Consider the following 21,681-nt stretch of genomic DNA (forward strand, 5'->3'; position numbering starts at 1 on the left):
TAAATAAAATGAAGTACCTAAAATACTACGGTATGTTCAATTGCATCGGATGCTCAACGGGTCTCCTTAAATGTTTTAAAATTTTCTACTTGGTCCACTTAAATGTAGGTGGGCAAACTAAAATTTTCATCGCTAGTGCAAGGGTTGTCGGCATTTCATTAATTTTCATTAAGAAATTTTTCATTTTTACGACAATAGTTATAAATAGTTTTGTATCAAGATGTTTACATGCAGCATGAGGCTGGAATATAAGAGCCAAGTACTGTATTCCTCGTACGCTAGAGCGCTAGATATTTTTATATATAAGCTAGATATTTTTATTTAAGCGCATTGCTTTGCATACGGTATCGTCTAAGATTGTCGGTTCGGTAGTTGATTCATAATCGTGACAAACACATTTTTTAACAATGCTGACCACCGAAAAAAGACAAGATAGAGATCTCATTTTATCACTAATAAATTTAAGTAATAAATAACAATATGCGTGAGAAATAAATGAATAAATAAATTTGATTTTATAATAACGAAATAAATGTAATTGAGTTTTCGAAGTATTAAGACCTGATGGGAAATATCGACGTCAGGCTCCCGGCAGACGGAAGGCCCCGCGATGGCCCTGGCGACGGTGGACTGGAGGCCTGAGGACGCGTCGTCTTCGCTGCTGCTGTTGCTCCACGACACGCCGCCTGTGTGCAAATAATTCCATTAAGTTCTCTAGCGATGGTATCTATGCTAGAAACTCAATTTTTTTACTATAGTATAATATTTATAATATTGTCGGCGCTGAAGAATAGGAAACCAATTAATTACAGTATTTCCCCATAACTTGAATATATGCTGGCAGATTACTTTTTTAACATGATTGAATTTTGGTGACCAAATGATCGTATTTCCTCAGGAATGGAATTTATGTTAGCAATATTTAAGATGCTGAAATAAATATTTTTATAGACTAAATGAATAGATTTGAGATGGCGAAATATTTATTTTTCAGATGCTGAAAAAAATATATTTGAGATGCTGAAATAAATATTTTTCAGATAAAAATAAATAGATTTGAGATGCTGAAATAAATATTTTTCAGATGCTGAAATAAATATTTTTCAGCTGCTGAAATGTTTTTCAGAAAAAAATAAAAAGATTTCAGACGGCAAAATAAATATAATAAAAGGCTCCATAATGAAGGAAGTGACCACCTGCTGGTGAAGGGGCCGTGAGTTGCGGCAGAGCATCTACCAGCACGTCGAGCAGAGGCAGGTAGAGCGCCGCTACACGTGCACGTAGCCCCGCGTGTCGCGCGTATCTGTCGTCCGTATCATGCGCCGTGAGCACGGTACGTAGTGCGTTGATAGCTCCACCGTGCACTGACGGGGAACTGAAGACAAAAATCATATTTATTTATCAATGATAACTTATTGATTATTAACTTATTGATTATAAACCTTTTGATTATAAACTTATTGATTATTAACTTATCAATTATAACCTTATTTATTATGAACCTATTGATTATTAATATTAGTGGATCTGCATACTTTCACGACACATTACTGATCGTGCACTGTGATACATCGTGCACTGTGGAGGAACTGCCCATAAAATTAGTGCTATTTATTGATAATAAACTTATTGTTTAATGATTTTTGTGAGACTGGATAAATTTAAACGATATAATCGTAATGACTAGGTACAGTTGTACCTGTGTAGTTCAACTACGGTTAACCTTGAACATGTAAATCTGTAACCTCATCATGATCAAATGGTTCTATAAGTCGGGATTAATTGAGCAATTAAATCACAATTAACATATCAATTAATTTAGCAAAGGTGATTTGGCACGTGCAACCTACAAGTTTAAATGGCCACTGCCCCAAAAAGTTGAATTAATTGACGGTTGCGCTTGGTGAAAATAACAAGAAAATTTAAATCGAGAAACAAAGTTGGTCTTCAATCAATAAAATGTGGCGAACGTGCGAAGAAAATGGCCACATGCAATCAACAGAGGATAAAGCCCTACACAACCAACACAGGATAAAGCCCTACACAATCAACACAGGATAAAGCCCTACACAATCAACACAGGATAAAGCCCTACACAACCAACACAGGATAAAGCCCTACACAACCAACACAGGATAAAGCCCTACACAACCAACACAGGATAAAGCCCTACACAATCAACACAGGATAAAGCCCTACACAATCAACACAAGATGATGGAGCAGTAGCCCCGTAAAGGAAGCCCTATGCAATCAAGACAGAATGCCCCACTTAATGGCATTATAACCCACTCAATGGCATCATAACCCACTTAATGACATTATAACCCTCTTCATGACGCACTTGAGTGAGAGGGCGTGGTGGAGGTGGTGGAGCAGGAGCCCGGAGAGGAAGTGGTGGCGCCTGTAGGTGGGGGTGAGGGAGGTGTAGTCTGTCAGGGAGCCTCCGCACGCAACTGTTGACGTCAGCGAGCACTGGCTGCTGCCTGAACTCACCTGTGCCAAAAACAGTCTCATTTTCATTGCATTTCAATGCTCAATTCTATGTTATTTTATTGCTATTTAATAGTATACATTCCCAGCTAGTTCATTGATATTTAATTATCCATTACACGGTACAGGGCGAACCAGGGAAACTTCTCGTTCTGTATTTCGCGCCAAGTAGCAAGATGTTGTAGGAAAAGGATGGGAGTATTTCATATGAATGGCTAGGTTATGAAGTTTTTTGTTCCGTCTAGTCAGTTGCCACTATGCATTGGACAAGTGAGCAGTGTGCGTTTGCTGTCGAGGCGTACTTTTCTAATTGCCGTTCCAGCCATCGCCAACATATCCGTCAATACGCTTCAACGAATTAAACGGAACTTCAAAAATCGACTAACTGAATGCATTGACAATGGGGGCCGTCATTTATCCGAAGTCATCTATAAAACTATTTTTCTAGTCAATCTATCTATTAAACTAGTCAAAAATTAAGCTACTGTATTTTTCGATAAAATTTATATTGAAATAATATCTTTACTAGTACTTTTTTTTATCGGGCTTTCAAAATCAGGAAGTTTCCGTGAATCACCCTGTACTTCATTGCTATTGAATGCTGGTTCATGTAATTTTACTGCTATGAAATATTTCAAGCTATTTCGTTGCTATTCCATAATTTATTCCCAATTATTTAGCTGCTATTAAATAGCCAATTCCAAATTTTCTTCATTTCTACAAAAATCAAGGCATCAAGTAATTTCATTGCTTTTGATGCCTAATTTCAAGTTACGTCATTTCAATTTTGAGTGCCCATCGCAGCTTCGAATTTCACGCCATCTTCGACAGAATAGAGAAGTTGCTGTGTGGTGATCCTAAGTATCATTTAATATATTACACTAATTTACGAATATTTTCCCATGCAGATATACAATGACAAACATTATAATACATATTAGAAGATTATATGTCATATATGTAGAAAAATCAACAAGGAATACAGACATCAGCAAGAAACTGCACGAACCTAAGCAGAACTAATATTAAACTAATTTTAAATGCTTCTTTTATTGTATATGTATATTTGTAAAATATGTTTGACTATATTTTAAAGATAACCATGATAAGTAACGAACCGAGGGACATGGAGACGAAGGTGCAGATGGCCCCGACAGCGGTGTACAGAAGGGCAGGTTAAGCGCAACGTAATGTTCATGCGAGCACAAAATTCTCAGGAAATCCAGCTTAAAATTCATCAGATGTGAAGGATCGGCTATGGTCGCGATACGTGAGGAAATCTCCTTAACGTATCCACGCACGAGACGAAGCACGTGTCCACGGTCCATGACAGAGAAGAGGTCGCTTAGGAAGAAAGCGAGGCTGCAGTTAAGTCGTGTGGTGAAGGTGATGTCATCATCACGACACACGGCAGCGATGATGTCGTTAGTAACTGACGTGACGAGCTTGCTGAGGTCTGATGAGAACTGCTGTGAGAACCGCTGGCGTCGTGGCGTAGCGGGGGTGATGCTTGAGCGGGCCAAGTGTTCGCACATTGACTTGATCATTAGCTCGAACAGGAACCTGGTATCATATATATAAAATATCAACAGTATTTATAAGATGTCTGTAAATATAAGATATACATATGTATATGAGATATCTATCTTTAATAAAGATATCAAAGTTTGATCATCAGCTCAAACAGGAACCTGGTATCATATATATAAAATATCAACAGTATTTATAAGATGTCTGTAAATATAAGATATACATACATATATGAGATATCTTCCTTTGATATAAGATATCAAAATTTGATCATCAGCTCGAACAGGAACCTGGTATCAAATATATAATATACAAGTTTCAAATACATTTATGAAATATCTGTAAATGTAAGATATATATGAGATATCTTCCTTTGACATAAGATATCAAAGGAAGCTAGAACAGGAACCTGACAACAAAGAACTTAAGAAACAACTGAACCGGATAAGTAAATTCATTCAATATCAGTTCCACGGAAAATATGCATTCCGGTCAGTATTAACCCCCAGCAGGAGCACCGACCCCAGCAAGGGGCCCAGTCCCACGTGCCACGTACCAGGCGTTGTTGAGGGCCAGGTCCCGTGTGGCAGGGCCCGCGAAGACCCACTGCAGCACGAGCTCCTCGTGCACGAGGCGACACCCGCCCGCGGGACATGGCCCACTCACGGCCAGGCTCAGCTGCTCGTACGTGCTGCTGGACCCTGCGGACCCGGGGACAGCGTTAGGGGGAGGGGAGGGTCAGGGGGAGACGGGGGTCAGAGGGAGACGAGGGTCACAGGGAGACGAGGGTCAGGGGGAGACGAGGGTCAGGGGGAGACGAGGGTCAGGAGGAGACGAGGGTCAGGGGAGACGAGGGTCAGGGGAGACGAGGGTCAGGGGGAGACGAGGGTCAGGAGGAGACGAGGGTCAGGGGAGACGAGGGTCAGAGGAAGACGAGAGTCAGGGGGAGACGAGGGTCAGGAAGAGACGTGTAGGAGGAGGTAGGGGGTGAGGGGATGATGCTGGAGTCTCGCTGAAGGCACCCAGAGGTGACACGTAAGGTGAAGTGTGCAGCTGCTATATCAGCTGGGGACAACAGCGTGCGACTTGCCCGGTAACACGAGCAAGAAATAGCGAGATGCACGTTAATGAGGGATAACAACGAGCTAATGAGTGATAACAACGAGCTAATGAGAGATAACAACGAGCTAATGAGAGATAACAACGAGCTAATGAGAGATAACAACGAGCTAATGAGAGATAACAACGAGCGAATGAGAGATAACAACGAGCTTGTCAGGGATAACAACGAGCGGATGAGGGATAACAACGAGCTAATGAGTGATAACGACGAGCTAATGAGAGATAACAACGAGCTAATGAAAGATAACAACGAGCTAATGAAAGATAACAACGAGCTAATGAGAGATAACAACGAGCTAATGAGAGATAACAACGAGCTTATGAGGGATAACAGTGAGATAATGAGGGATAACAACGAGCTTGTGAGGGATAACAACAAGCTAATGAGGGATAACAACGAGCTTGTGAGGGATAACAACGATCTAATGAGGGATCAACGAGCTAACAAAGGATAGAAACGAGTTATGAGGGTTAACAACGGGCTAATGAGGGAAAACAACGGGCTAATGAGGGATAACAACGGGCTAATGAGGGATAACAACGGGCTAATGAGGGATAACAACGATCTAATGAAGGATCAACGAGCTAACAAAGGACAGAAACGAGCTTATGAGGGATAACAATGGGCTAATGAGGGATAACAACGGGCTAATGAGCGATAACAACGAGCAAATGAGGGATAACCGTAGATTATGAGAACTACTCAAACGAGAGATGATAAGGCATGAAATTTTGAAAGGCACAATAGTAACGATCGGCCCTGAAATGACTAACAATGTTATATAATTATCAGTATTTAAGGATGAAGTACAGTTTTAACTTTAGCCAAATTGTGTCTCTATTATAAAAGTATTTATTCTATTATGTACGTATTAGTTAATATTGATTGGAATCATAAGATGTGAGACGCTTATCCGCACAAATACAAATTTGGGAATAAAAGAAATGATCTATTAAAAAACGAAGTATAAGAATAATCAAAACTTAGAAAATACAAGCATATACGACATTATACATAATATTTAACACAAATAACATAGATTCCAGTCACCGGCATGGCCAAATGAATAATAATGTGCAGGGAAAAAATGAAAATAATAATACGGAATAAACAATAATAATGCGCAGGTACAAATGATAATACGTAATTATGCGGAATAAATAATAATCATGCACAGGGACAAATTATAATACGTAATAATGCGGAATAAATAATAATAATGCGCAAGGACAAATTATAATACGTAATAATGCGGAATAAATAATAATAATGCACAGGGACAAATTATAATACGTAATAATGCATAATAAACAACAACAATGCGGATGTAAGAGAGGGTATTGTTACCTGGTCCGCTCCGGGGCGCCGCCCCTCCCTCCTCTGCCGAGCAAGCAGCGTGCGAGTGAACGTAGCGTGAATGTTAACTTAACTGAACATGTGCATGAAAAATACTTACCACAACACCAGTTTTTACCTCAACGTGAAACATTTCCTCAATTTTTCACTTCATGGGAAAAATATCAACAACTTTACCGCATTTAATTGGAAAGTGTTGAAAACTTTCGCATCTCAAAGTGAATAACGGCCGATTGCTTAAAAAAAATGTACAGAACTTCTTCACCTCAAAGTGTGAAATGTGTACAAAATAAAGTAACTTCCTACAAAGATTTGTAAACTAAGATAACAGAAAAATTTGTGCATTAACCTTCACTACAACTATTTTCTAAGAAGGCAAATGATTTACGTAGATCATTTTAATAAATGCAGCGCACTGAGCGCAGTTAACCTATAACTATCCTAAGAATATTCAGCAGAAGATTAGTTTATTCAAGTTTTCAATCTTTTCTAAGTTTCAATATAGGAGACAAGAGCTTTGATTTATAAGGAACAATTTAAATTGTTATAATCAGTAGCTCTCATGACACCAATTAGCAACATATCCCCATAGCATTACAGATACAAGGAAGCGCAACTTCCCCGTTTCTGTAATCGCTAAATAATCAGCAATATTATCCCTTTTGCGTTTGGCAAATTAGCTGTACAAGTAACTGTGTCTATTTTAAAAATGGCGTATTCATCTGTTTTTAGCTAATCAGCAGTATTACGGTATCCCTTTTATGTCCGGTTGTACGTGTAAGTCGCCTAAAAAAACTGCGTTTATGCGTTCATATATGAAGCTGATTTATATTTATACGTATATGTCGTTTGTCAAAATTTCTCAATGAATAAATTTGAGCAATGTGGCGTTTTGCACTCGCAAGTAACGTGGTCGCTAAACATTAAATTAAGATCCTAGCAATTCGCTATTTACACGTGGTCGCTAAACATTAAATTAAGATCCTATAGCAATTAAGTATTTACAAAGGACCAGCAGAACGTACCGGTCCTCATGGAATTAGTCCTGTCGAGGCCTCGAGAGAAGAAAGCTCCTGCGTCAGCCTCTACCCCCAAGTCTGGGTTGCTGGTGCTCCTGCAGTACAGGAGAGGTTATGTGGTTTTGCTGCTAATTAACATTGGTATTTAGTAACTAAATGCAAAAAAATATACGATTAATGTTAAAACAATGTTACGTGGATCTCATGAACGCGTGTATAAATAATAATTGTTTGTTACTATTTAACGTTGGTTTATATTAACTAAATGCAAAAAGAAAAATATGATTAATGTTCAAACAGTGTCAGCTGGATATCATGAACGCATGTATAAATAATATTTGTTTGACATTTGTCTTTGCATTTATATAAGCTTTATAATATAATATTAATGAGTTCAGCAGAAGCCTTTCTTTTATGTAAGGTAAGTTTTATTTAATATGTATATCAGAGAATGTATTTTATGGTTAATTTTCTCATTTGTCTTTTCAATGAGTTGAACAAACTTCTTGCTGGCGCAGGCAGATCGAAAAGCAGGTTACCAAATGACATTTTAATGGAATGCGACGCTTTGAATATAGGTACAATATTTCTTATAAAGCATTTGAAGGGTTATCTTACTTATGTAGCACTCGAAATTAAAATTTGGAAATGACAGTAAAAATAACAGCTTGTAATAAAAGCATTTGGTCGTTATTGTAAGAGAAACCATTCGTGACTACAAAATTTAGGATTATTTAGAGGATTAGAAGTATATTTATGATCATAGTGTTGAAAATGTGAATCAACTCAAGAATTTTAGGTATAAATTTTTTTTAATTTTGATAACTTAGAAAATTTACAAGTCAAATGCTTCAAATCTGATATCAAAAAGAAAATTCAGTAGAAGTATCAAATAAAAAATGTAGCACAGAGGTTTAAAACAAAATTATAACCTCATAAACTTCCTATTGGGTATAATTATAACCTTATGAAATTAAAGTTATAACCTAAAAGTATAGCTAATGGAGCAACATACCTCCGGTGCGAGGGCTGCATGGCCACTCCTCCAGCAGAGGGATGAAGGCTGTGGATGGAGCCAGAGGAGGCACAGGCTCCATGGAGGGCATCATCCCCCCCAAGGGAGGCCGTGATCCCCACAGGGGACTCGCTGATCACAGGCCCCACGTAGCCTGAGGAACTCGTCGAGGACGACGCTGAGGAGGCCATGGAGGCCTGCGATGTGCCTCCTGCATACATAAAAATGAGTGAGCCTTTGTCCACTTTTGCTTGCAGCCACAAAAATGAGTGAGCCTTTGTCCACTTTTGCTTGCAGCCACAAAAATGAGTGAGCATTTGTCCACTTTTGCCAGCAGTCACAAAAATATAACTCAGTACTCACTGCAGTGAGTGACAGAGAGCGCATTTTCTCGTCGACGAAAACGTGAAGTCACTGACGGACAGACGAACGGACAGACAGGCGGACAGACGAACAGACAGACATAGCGAGCACAATAGCGCATTTTTTCCATAAATGAGAAAATGAGCTAAAAATGAGTAAGCACTTGTCTAAGTAGTGACGCACTTTTGCCAATCTTGCCTTGGCATGGCAAGAAGGTGCATCAGTGCTACTTACAAGTACAAAGTGTGTCAGTATTCGTATAATATGACCCATTCATTTATCTGGGTGTGAGCTTGTATACGTATGCAGTCAACTCAAGTTCAGCTAATTCAATTATGTACAGTAATATTATGGAATTATTTTATTTAATAATACTATAATGAAATAATATAGCAGTTGTTAAGGTTATGCTTAAATGTTACGGATGAAGTTAAAGATGTAAAATCAGCCTAAAGTATGAATAACATCCCTGCACACAACTTCAACGTGAATATTTACATGATAAATACGGCAAGTATTCCAAAATTTAATTTGAAGAACCACACAAAATCTAATCAAACCTAAAGCAATTAATACCTTAGGCTGGTTAATTAATTAAGCTTGCAAATGAAAATTATTAACATAGTACATTTATTAATTAATTGAAAAATCTTTAATTGAAATGAAAACGATTAATAATTCATTTATTAATAAATAGAAAATTTTTTAATTGAAAAATAAAATAAATTTAAAATTTTTTAATTGAAATGAAAACGATAAACATCGATTAATAGTTAAATAATTAATTATTTATTTATTAAAACAAATGATCAAATTCCCCCACCAGGCGCCCCTGTGCTGCTGGCGGCACTCCCCCCGCTGGCGGTGGAGTGGGTGGGGGAGGTGGGGGCAGCGGGGGGCTGAACCACGGAAGGGTGGGGGCGCTTGGGACCCCCGGGATGTTGGATGGGGGGCGGGGGGTCGGTGGGGTGAGGGATGGTGGCGAGGTAGGCGATGTAGGTGAGCAGCACAGAGTTGCGCCCATGCTGGTCGTTCTTGTTCTCCAGCACGTTCTGTAATGAAGATTTATTTAATAATCAATATTTAATTATTAATGATTAACTATTGATAATCATATTAACGTTTTCTTGTTCTCCAGTACGTTCTGTAATGAATAGGTAATTAAATAATAAGCAATATTAAAAAATTATATATATTATTATTTAATCAGTATTGATTAAATATCAAAAATGTAAGCCAAATGCTACATGTCTGATATAAATATTATTAATAATTACTAATAATTATCAATTAGATTATTATTAATTAATCAATAATGATTAATAATTAATAATATAATTATAGATTATATTATATTCATTAAATATGAGAGTATTGATCTTAGAATAAAAGATTATACTAATTAAACACAAAGCTAATTATTGTAGAATATTATACTAAAATAACTAAGTATAATGCCTTTTATATATTCTGTACTGTACAGAAAAAACATTTAACTAAAAAATATTACTTTACAATGAATAAATAGAATATTGATGTATAATTCTAATTCCATAACTTGTTCCTCATGAAGCGGTCTCAACCTTAAGTGAAAATCAATCATAAATTATTAAAAAATTAACTTAAATAAATTTAAAAAGTACAAATTATCAATTAAACAATAATGCACTTCTAGGAAAGAGAAATAAAACTACAAGGTCAAATAAAATAAAAAATATAAATAATACATTTCTTAAAGAAGAAAATAAAATGAAATTTCAACGAAAAACATAATAAATAGGAAACTTATTGTAAAGAATAGAGGATATAATAAAAAATAAGCAGCACTCTTGTCAAGAATAGAATATAATAAAAAATAAAGTAAGCAGCACTCTTGTCAAGAATAGAATATAATAAAAATAAAATAAGCAGCACTCTTGTAAAGAATAGAATATAAAAATAAAAAATTTAGCACTCGCCACGATGGCAGCGACGCAGGCGACGATGGCGTTGAAGGAGGCGGCGGCGAGCTGTAGGGGCGCCTGTAGACCCTGCAGCAGCGGGGGCCTCACCAGCAGAACCAGCAGCCGGTCGAACAGAACAGGTAAGAACTGCACCAGAGCACGACCAGAACTCTGCACCAGCTCCACCAGTCTGCAACACAACACAGTTCTTAATAATGTTGAAAATATTGATATTGAAAATATTGAGTAACGACATTCAAGTATCTAAACACTCCTGTAATTTAAATTTATTATATATTCCGAATTAAAATTATATTATAGAATTTTATATCGTTAATAAATAATAAATTTGGTACTAACCGATGAAGATTCCCTAGATGAAACTGTGGCAACGTGGTTAATAGCTATCGTTGGCTATAGCTTCACTATCATATTCCTTAAGCATGTACAGCTGCTGTACATTGCCTATAATACAATGCCTACAATATAATAGTACTCTGCACCAGCTACCTACATAATAAATACCTACAATACAATGCCTTTAATAGTGTATTCAATACAATGTCTCTAGTACAATGCCCACAATACGATGTCTTCAATACAATGCTATCAATAGTAATTCACGCGTTGGATTAAACATGAATTTTACCGTCAAAAAGAAAAGTAACATCAACTCAGTTCCTGGCGGATTTAATGTGTTTTCTTTAGAGAAACAACTTACGCTTTTTTTATTTCAGCTTCAATTTTCTCTTCCCCAATTCTGGCGGGGATGTTGCGTTCCTCGACCATCTTGATGAGGTCGAAGAAGTGGTCCAGCTCCGGACACTGTTGCAAACACCAGCGTCGTCAATAATCAAGTATATTCTTATCAATTATTAAACAAAAATAAAACAATAATCAAATATCAAAGTCTCAATTTGTCAATTATCATGTATCAGTTCACTAACTAATCAGTACAAAAGATACTATAAATAAAAGTTAATTCGCTCCCAACTAAGCACTGAATTCAAGGTTTAATCCCAAGAGAATTTGGGTGTAATTGGGATTTTAATTTTTAATTCTACGAGAGAGCCAATGCAGATAAATTCCAATGTAGTTTTATACACGACGCTTTGGGAAATGCGTTCTTCACATGGGAGGAGCCCAGATATGGCATTGCAAAACTATTATTAACATAAGTTTCCAAGTGATATATTAACTTGAATTTTCAGGTAAATTCATTACTTGAAATTTTCAAGTGATTTTGGTACGTGGTTAATCTTCAAGACATAAGCATACAATATTGCAATAATTAGGAAATGAATTAATTAGTTTCATTTCTTGACACATTTTTTTCTTGTTTTAATGAATCAACAGGTATTTCTTGACAATAATTAATTATTAAATTTTATAATCTCTTGATGATAATTTACACGGATATTTAAATTCATGGTGGACAGTGCAACATGCATTATTTCGAAAATAAAGAACGCTTTTCATCGAAATTTCACAGGAGGATGGACAGTCTAACATGAATTATTTTGAAAAAAACGTTTCCTGAAATGTAAATTATACCTGGGGGTGGACGGTGGAGACGGCATGGAGGACGACGTTGAAGATGCCCTTGTGGTTGTCGACCCACTTGGTGCCAGGCAGGAGGATGTGTGGGGTGATGTACGAGTAGTTGGCGGGGGGCTTCTCCGACATCACGGGCAGGCAGTGAGATCCGCAGCTCAGCGAACCGTTGCGGTAAATTGGCAGCCACTACACAACAAACATGGTTAATTATAACCGATAATGATATATAAATACGGATAATGATAGTATATAAAAACAGCTAATATATTAGCAGTATTTATATATCATATAAATATCAACAGCTGATAATATTAATCACAGTTAATAATGAATATTATTAACTCTGAATAATATGTATTATGTAATATGTATATGTATAAACACGGTTAGTGTTGAATCTTGGATTGCTATGCAGTATCTAGCCGACCTCAGTTCGCAATTCCGGTGTTCACAACGAGTTAAACTCTTCTGCTGTGATCTGACTCCAAAAGATCTTGTTATAATAATTAGTCAGTCGTCGAAGATCCAAAACTGATTTACACTAATTATTTACTTTATTTCACTCAAATTTTCAAGCCTCCCAAAAGTTGACCATCGAGTTTATTAATGTCACTTGCAACATTAAAATTTTGCCATCGTGAAAATCGATTTCGACTGGAGTTAAGACCTACGGGCGGTAAACTGGCTACGAAACGCTCTGACACCGAAATTTCGAGTGAACAAAGAAATATTGGGCTAGCAAACATCTAACATAATTTCGACTCCAAATATATATAACTCCTATAACTCCAAGATATAAACAAATGAAATCTCACAGTTAGCAATACATAAACACGACAAGTATTTTAAACAAAAATGATAAATGAAGTTGATGGTCTTGAAAAAAATACGCGTTACTTCCTAGTCCTGGTAACCAAAAAGAAGACAAATCCAAGGAACAATTCAAGTCTGTTCAACATGGCTTATTAAAGCAATTAAATAATGAAATTTTGACTTCCATGCTTACTACGTCAATGTTAGTAAGTAATAATTAAAAAAATAATCTAAGGCAAAACTGACTAGGGACTATATATAACTAAAGAAACTAACGCTTATTATACAAAAACAATGAAGCAGGATATTATTGAAAGAATTTTTTTTTTGTACTTATATTGTCAGTCTGTTTATATCGCAAGTTCACAAGGAATTTAAAAGCAAAGAAAATACCAAACAAATTCACCATATCGACATTGAAATATCAATATTCAATATCGATATGGTGAATTTGCTTGGAATTTTCTTTGCTTTTAAATTGGTTGTGAAGTTTTTTTCGTACAGGGTATAACTAAGACTAGACTTACCGTGTATCCTACGGGCGTCTCTATGGTCTTCTCGTCCGCCTTGCGCTGGCAGGACACGTGGTAGAAAGTGAAGAGCAGATGATGCTGGTCACCCAGCACTGCTGGCAGCTTCACCTTTATCTGGACAGACATGAAATGATTACGCTCTGTATGGAAATGATTAGAAATAATGACACTCTGTAATGAAATAAATACACTCCATAGGTATAGAAATAATTAGAAATAATTACACTCTGCATAGAAATAATTAGAGATAATTACACTCTGTATAGAAATAATAAGAGATAATTACACTCTGTATAGAAATAATAAGAGATAATTACACTCTGTATAGAAATAAGAATTGGAAATAATTGGAAATAATTACACTCCATAGAAATAATTACACTGCACAGAGAAATAATTAGAAATAATTCCACTCTGCATAGAAATAATTATAATTAATTACACTCCATAGAAATAATTACACTGCGCAGAGAAATAATTAGAAATAATTACCCTGCGCATAAAAATTCCGATGTCACTCAAGTCTCTATTCGAATGATCACTAGAGTGAGAATAATGAACAGTATCAGAACAAAAGACATTTGTAGCAAATTTTATATTCTTCACTTCCTACACATTCGCTTCCATAACACATTTCCAACACATTCGTATTTGTGGTGGTGGAAACGTCACCGGACGATCGCCGCACTTATCAATATTGTCAGAATGTTCAAGCTCTATGGCCAGAAAAAGGTAAATATCTTCTTAAAACCCATCTAATTAAATGTTTCTGTCGCTGGTTTTATATAGTTGTACATTAAAAAATCAGTTAACACGGGTAAAACGAAAACTTTATTCCAGCAAGCAACAGTTTGAAAAAACAATTTATAATTTCAAAGCCAGCGAAACAGACATGATCAATAAACAACATGATAAATCTTTCGTGCCACAGCCACAAGATCTGACAACTACAAAATCTTTATTGAGTCGCCAAAGTGGCAATTACCCCTCAGATATATAAGGTAATAAATGCAAACGAAATGAATAAAATCAACGCGGTTAACAGTGAACGCTTTCAATCGTTTGCAATTCAATTCATCCCAACCCAACACCAACATCCCAAAGTGACATGCAGTGGACGGGAAGCTACTTCATCAGGGGACTTGGAGTGTACCTCATCATAGTAGTCAGGGGACTTGGAGTGTACCTCATCATAGTAGTCAGGGGACTTGGAGTACCTCATCATAGTAGTCAGGGGACTTGGTATGTACCTCATCATAGTAGTCAGGGGACTTGGTATGGTACCTCATCATAGTAGTCAGGGGACTTGGTATGTACCTCATCATAGTAGTCAGGGGACTTGGTATGGTAGGTGACGGCGGTGAAGGCTTCAGTGGACAGCTCAGGGCAGCTGCTGCGCCCCATGACGCAGGCGAGGGCGGCGCTCTCGTCTTCGCCTTCCATCACTTGAACTTTCACCGCCAGGTTACGGGCTGAGCCTGTACACGTCACAAGTATTAAATAACATTTATTTACAGCTTAAATATAATCAGCACAGAAGAATAAATTATATAATTATAACAAATTGAAAGACTAACTACCAGTACCAGATTTATAGCAGTCATTTATTTCCTTCTTATAGACTCTCCTCTTTTTATCAACACAAATGTATAGGACACCAACGGTTACGCTAGAAGCGTCTCTGATGAAATCATATTTGTGGGCGATCGTAGCTTAGGCAGAAATTTGAATTTATAAGGATAGAATAAGCAAGTACAAATTATAAATTTTAAAATATATCTATTGCTGAGAGTTTTAAAAAATTGTGTACATCAGAAAAACAAATCACAGTCGACAAATTCATCATAATAACTAAGAAGAAAATATGGGAATTCATTACTCAAAAATCTGTCATCAAACTTGATGTCGAAGTCACCACTTATTTCAACATACATATTTTAATTCAAGAGTGTGACAGGAAGTTATGTTATGCATGGAAGGATGGACAGACATGACAATTAATGTTGTTTAAAAAAAAACACGGGATTTTAAAAAAATCTTGTAAATTTGAAAAAATTTACAAGATTTTATAGAAAAGTCAAACAAGTAAACAAATTAAGGGGTAAACAGTAATTATGTCTAGTCTTTTACAAACTTTTTGAGCTGCTTTAATAGGTACTACAATTGAGTTTGTAGGAATATATACAAGATTATCAACATTCATACAAACAGAAATATTAATTATATTAAATTCAAGAAGGAAACCTGCACAAAAAAGCTCAATGGTTCCATCAAATTCAGGTTCTGACGTGGCATATTAGAAGCTTTTTAACTCGATCATTTTTCAATTCTTGAAGTTCTATCTTGATGTTTTGTTTACTCGTGTGTGATTAAATAAATAATAAAAAATAAAGTTCACGCTTATATGTTGACCTGGTCTATTAGTGAAGTTCAGGTCCTTGGGGTATATGTAGAGAAGGTTCCTGTAGTTGTAGTGCGGCGAGAGCACGTCAGTCGGGGGGAACTCCAGCACCTCTTTGACAGGGCGACACTTCTCGTCTGGAAGGGGAAGATATGCCATGGAAGCTTTGCTAAGTCCAAAGGTGCAAAAAAAAGGCTAGAAAACATTCAAATCAACATTTTTTCGTGAAAAAACATCAGAAGATGTACACATAAGCTTTTTATTCGTGAAAAAACATCAGAAGATGTACACATAAGCTTTTTATTCGTGAAAAAACATCAGAAGATGTACACATAAGCTTTTTATTCGGGAAAAAAACGCAAAAGATATAACGGTAATTTTTTCCGCAAATAAAAACAGCAAAAGATATACAGGTAATGTTTATAAAAGGATTACGGATTCGGAATTTGGATTTACAGAAGTTAAATGTTTGATTAAAAATACCAGGAAAATAGTTTAGTAAAGAGACCTCAACTGAATAAGTTTTGTATGCAACAAGTAATGGAACACAGCGACCTTGATGGAACGATCATAAAGAAATAAACCATAGCACTAAAATGCAGCGAGAGTTTGGGCTCGGGGGAGTCCATATAATTTTTTACACTTAACACCTTCAGAAATAGTACATCAATTTTAAAGTAGAGGGACTACACTCCTTATGAAAACAAGGAGATGGAAAATATAACGAGCATTTATTAAAGAAATATTCCCATTAATTAAAAATTATCAAAATACATGACAAACATAAGAATGCAGCACGAGTGGGCAGTTGGCAAGACTGTACGGAGAATGGAATTGCATGAAAAAAATTCATGCATTAAGGAGAAATAAATGATCAACATCAGTCCTGGAGATAAGAGTGCATTGAATTCATCATGCACGTTTCCAATAAAATTTGGTTATGAATTTTAAAACGAAAAGCTCGTGCGAACTAAAAAATACATCGAGTGAACAGACGAAGAATAGTAACGGGGGTGCGGGGATAGTAACGGAGGTGCGGGGATAGTAACGGGGGTGAGGGATGCAGCAGAAATTCAGACAGTAATACAATTTTTTTTCCCTCTGTCAATTAAAAAATAAAACATTCTGTGTTCCTCACCTTCTTCTGTTATGACCTCAGGTCCTCCTGCAGCACGTGGAAATGATGAAAGAATAATGATAGTTTACTTAGTGATACGTGTCATAAGATGAAAGAATAATGATAGTTTACTTAGTGATACAAGTCATAAGATGAAAGAATAATGATAGTTTACTTAGTGCTACAAGTCACATGATGAAAGAATAATGATAGTTTTCTTAGTGCTACAAGTCACATGACGGAAACGGTGTTCAAATTAGCAAATGAGTCACGTGAATAATTTCCTTTAAATATTGTGGTGTTAGATTGTGTTGGCCAATATGGATTATTATTATTAGTATAGAAATAAAAGATAAGCGCCAGATATATGTCATAGAAAACAAGGATTCATCTGGATTACGAATTCAAGGGGCACAGAAAACTACTACCGAAGTATTGTTACTAATTATAATTAGTTGTAAAATTCAGTTTAATTAATCACGATTATTAGTCTAAGTCCAAAATCAATAAGCAACTGCAAATAATTATGAATGGTTAGTGAAACTAATGCAATGTACAAAAATGAATAATGAATCAATACCTTAAATGGATAAAGGATTAAGAGAGGGTACTCAGGTCTCACCATGTCAACGAATTAAACCCTTAAATGGGTAAAGGCACCCAAGGGTTAATTAGGGAGTACTCAGGTCTCACCAGGATAATAAATTAACCCCTTAATGCACTCAAAGGTTAAGGGGACCGCCTAACCTAAATTGGAGATAGCCTATAACTCCTAAAGTTATTATCCGATCATCATGAAACTTCACATTCAAACGTAAAATATTAAAGGGCCTAAAAACTGCCCTTCTTTGGGAAGCTGTCACGAAATCATTTTTAGACGCACAGGGATGATTCTGGTACCGTTGAATGCGTTGAAAAGTGAGCTTTAAGATGAGCCCAAAAAGTGGAAAACGCCTAAATTGAAAATTTTAGGTTAGGCGGTCCCCTTAAGTAGGAGTACTCAGGTCTCACCAGGATAATAAATTAACCCCTTAATGCACTCAAAGGTTAAGTAGGAGTACTCAGGTCTCACCAGGATAATAAATCAACCCCTTAATGCACTCAAGGGTTAAGTAGGAGTACTCAGGTCTCACCAGGATAAGGGTTAACTCTGGCGAGCTCAGGGGTGAGGCAGTATTTGGGTGTGTGGGTGACGGGTGAGATGTCAAGCTTTAGTCTGCCAGGCAGACATTTCTTCTTGAGCTGCGACGACGGCCGCTTCAGGTCTGCAAGGAACTTGTACAGGTCTTCATCCCGTAGCTTGTCTCCCTCCTGTAATGATAACATGCATTAATATTGAGTATACACATTGCAGTGAAATGAACGTGGGTTTGTTCAAATAGCGATGCACTTCCTGCCCCTGTGCTCTGTCATTTTGTTCATATATAGTAAAGTGTTATAGCTTCTTGTCCCGTCAGTTAATTTTGTTCCATCAATTCCGCGCTGGTCTCCCATCAGACAGGAACTTATCATACCATAACCTGTCTCCACCCTGTCATGGTCACAGATCGCAAGAGTAAAATACGCCCCCTTCCATAAAATCAGAGAAATGAGTGGCTTTGTCCAGATGTTGATGATCCTGACTCTGTATGATCCACTTTTTATCATTAAATTATGTTGATGATCATGACTCTGTTTGGCCCGGAATAAAGGCATATTGTCGCTCTTCTGTAGCACAAATTAATCGCATATTTAAAAATTAAAAAATGACACCAAAATTCATCATATTTTGCTAGAAGAAACCAGGAACCAGTGGCATTTGTTATTAGTACTTGAATAAACTCTTAGTAGATGTTGCGTTTTAATTGCAATGCAATCATAGAAAGGCAGAGAAGATGCTGGAATTTGGATGGTAGAAAATTTCATCACATTCAAGAGTTTACAAAAAATGTTGAGAAAATAAAACTTTAATGAGATCATTATACATATCATACTTATATAATTATACAGCACAACAGCCAAAAGCAACGTTAAAATAGTTCTCGAATCAAAACCAGTTGGCTGAAAATGACCTGACATCGTGAGACTTGTAGCCCAAACTAAGAAATTTGATGCAGCATAAAATCCCCTCTAGTGGATGACAGCACAAAAAAAAAGAACGGATGAAACTTAGAAGCTTAAGCGGCACTCGAGACCTGCTTGAAGAACGACACGGTGAGTGTAAGTGTGTAATAACAACAAAAAAGGGGCCCAGTCACCTGCTTGAAGAACGATACGGTGAGTGTAACAACAACAAAAAAGGGGCCCAGTCACCTGCTTGAAGAACGATACGGTGAGCGTAACAACAACAAAAAAGGGGNGTCACCTGCTTGAAGAACGACACGGTGAGCGTGACAACAACAACACCATAAAGGCGGCCCAGTCACCTGCTTGAAGAACGACACGGTGAGCGTGACAACAACGCCATAAAGGCGGCCCAGTCACCTGCTTGAAGAAGGACGACACGGTGAGCGTGACAACAACGCCATAAAGGCGGCCCAGTCACCTGCTTGAAGAAGGATGACACGATGAGCGTGACAACAACGCCATAAAGGCGGCCCAGTCACCTGCTTGAAGAAGGACGACACGGTGAGCGTGACAGGCCTGAAGGAGTCGAGGCAGCTCGCGAACTCCGCCGTCGACCAACTCCTGCTCTTCTCCTGGAAGCTGCGGCGCTCCATGGACCCGCGGCGCGGCAGCGAGCCAGACTGTGAAAAAAAATTAACTCAGTACGGTATGTCATTAATATAAACACCTCATTCCTGTTCCTGTAAACACCTCATTCCTGTAAACACGTCATTATTACAAACACATCATTACTGTAAACACATCAAGACGGCATATCATTTGTGCCGTCTTCTTGGTTTTTAATAACCCTTGTATGATTTCATTTTAATCATTATCAAACTTTTCTTATCTTTTTCAAATTAAAATCTTGCATTATTTACTATAAATTATTTCACCCTTTATATCATAGCCATGCATATTAATTGACAGACCTGAAGAGTAGCCAGGCCGTCGGCGATGGAGGCGGTAGCAGGTCCCTGCTGTTGTTTACGCTTCATGCTGCCGCTGTTGCTGCCACTGCCGCCTCCTGACGCAGTCGTGGTCACGGTGATGGTGCTCTCCTCTGCCCCTGTCAGGCTGCCCGTGCTCACGCTGCCTTTGCGCTCTGCACAACATATATGAACTAAATTAACGGGCATTATTACTTGACTATCTTAGGTTGCTCCTAAGCAAAACATTTACTAACATCAAACGATATGTTTGACTAAAAATTATGTCTTTCTTATACAAAGCTTCTGTGGAGCTTAGTTTCTCTAGCCATTTGATAATTCACGCAACAAGTCTCAATGAAGGGCACAAACATAAATATTCAATATAAATATTAAATATTAAAAAAACTTTACATGTTACGGTTGAGAGCTCGATTCAATAGTTACCATTAATACGAACAAAAACAATTCTTCAATTACGGTACGTATTTTCGTTAAATTGCTTTTCCAGGAACCGGGTTTGGTTCTGGTAAAAGTGTCGTAGTATTATAGAATCTTAGAAAATTGTTAGCAAAATAATGCTAGAAAAATCCTCCTTTGGAGATGACGAAAAAAACTTCAAATAAAATATTAGATGCCTTTAAGGTTATTCCAAAATAATCTTCAAGAAGCTATTAATACTAGAATAATACCTACAAAATTAAACCACTAAAATGAAATCGAGCAAAAAAAGAGATCAATTGAAAAACTAGTTCGGGGCTGAAGCAGCAAGTACTTACCAAGAGCTCCAGGCAGAGAAGTGGAGGCAGCACCTGCTCCTGCAGCAGCAGCAGCGTCCCCTCCATCAGTGCCGTGCGCTCCCGAGAAGATGTTCATGAGGTTGATGGCTGTCCAGGCCAGAGGCTGGCGGTACCTGCCTAGCCGCTCACAGCACGATACTGCCGCTGCCTTCAGCTTGTCACGGTGCTGCTGGACAAGAAAGTTGCTACATTTATACCTTCAGTCTAATGATACACACNGAAAGTTGCTACATTTGTACCCTCAGTCTTATGATACACACCTGTCGAAAGCTGCTACATTTGTACCCTCAGTCTTATGATACACACCTGTCGAAAGTTGCTACATTCATAACCCCTCAGTCTAATGATACACAACAGCGGTTGAACAAAGTTGCCACACTTATAGCCTCAGTCTAATGATATACACCTGTTGAAATTTGCCACACCTATACCCTCAGTCTACAGTTACATGACCGCCGTTGATTTATACATTAAGTCTACAGATGCATAACTGTCAAAAGATGCAACATTTATACCCTCAATCTACAGGTACACAGCCGTTGTGGATTTATACCTTCTGTCTATAGATACACAGACGTTGTTGATGCTATAATAATTTATAAGTG

General features: G+C 37.3%; 1 protein-coding gene across 6 annotated transcripts in view; it reads right to left on the reverse strand.

Moving 5' to 3' along the window:
• LOC108675055 (dedicator of cytokinesis protein 7) overlaps positions 1-21,681 on the reverse strand; it is a 54,602-nt gene that overhangs the window by 19,122 nt on the left and 13,799 nt on the right. For 2 of the 6 annotated variants that reach the window (XM_047882346.1, XM_047882343.1), the window contains exons 10-29: positions 21,056-21,245; positions 20,280-20,452; positions 19,848-19,988; positions 18,396-18,573; positions 17,284-17,310; positions 16,157-16,282; positions 15,062-15,222; positions 13,739-13,858; positions 12,396-12,584; positions 11,563-11,666; positions 10,857-11,031; positions 9,722-9,950; positions 8,536-8,746; positions 7,527-7,615; positions 6,493-6,525; positions 4,579-4,723; positions 3,611-4,055; positions 2,344-2,495; positions 1,197-1,375; positions 562-686 (exon numbers count right to left, since the gene is read on the reverse strand). In XM_047882346.1, coding sequence (XP_047738302.1) covers positions 562-686; positions 1,197-1,375; positions 2,344-2,495; positions 3,611-4,055; positions 4,579-4,723; positions 6,493-6,525; positions 7,527-7,615; positions 8,536-8,746; positions 9,722-9,950; positions 10,857-11,031; positions 11,563-11,666; positions 12,396-12,584; positions 13,739-13,858; positions 15,062-15,222; positions 16,157-16,282; positions 17,284-17,310; positions 18,396-18,573; positions 19,848-19,988; positions 20,280-20,452; positions 21,056-21,245 — 3,192 coding nt within the window. The remainder of the gene's footprint in view (positions 1-561; positions 687-1,196; positions 1,376-2,343; positions 2,496-3,610; positions 4,056-4,578; positions 4,724-6,492; positions 6,526-7,526; positions 7,616-8,535; positions 8,747-9,721; positions 9,951-10,856; positions 11,032-11,562; positions 11,667-12,395; positions 12,585-13,738; positions 13,859-15,061; positions 15,223-16,156; positions 16,283-17,283; positions 17,311-18,395; positions 18,574-19,847; positions 19,989-20,279; positions 20,453-21,055; positions 21,246-21,681) is intronic. The other 4 variants (XM_047882344.1, XM_047882345.1, XM_018163038.2 and 1 more) reach the window with 4 other exon arrangements.

The sequence above is a fragment of the Hyalella azteca genome, unplaced genomic scaffold, assembly GCF_000764305.2.
Source record: "Hyalella azteca isolate HAZT.00-mixed unplaced genomic scaffold, Hazt_2.0.2 contig10249, whole genome shotgun sequence".
Lineage (NCBI taxonomy): Eukaryota > Metazoa > Arthropoda > Malacostraca > Amphipoda > Hyalellidae > Hyalella > Hyalella azteca.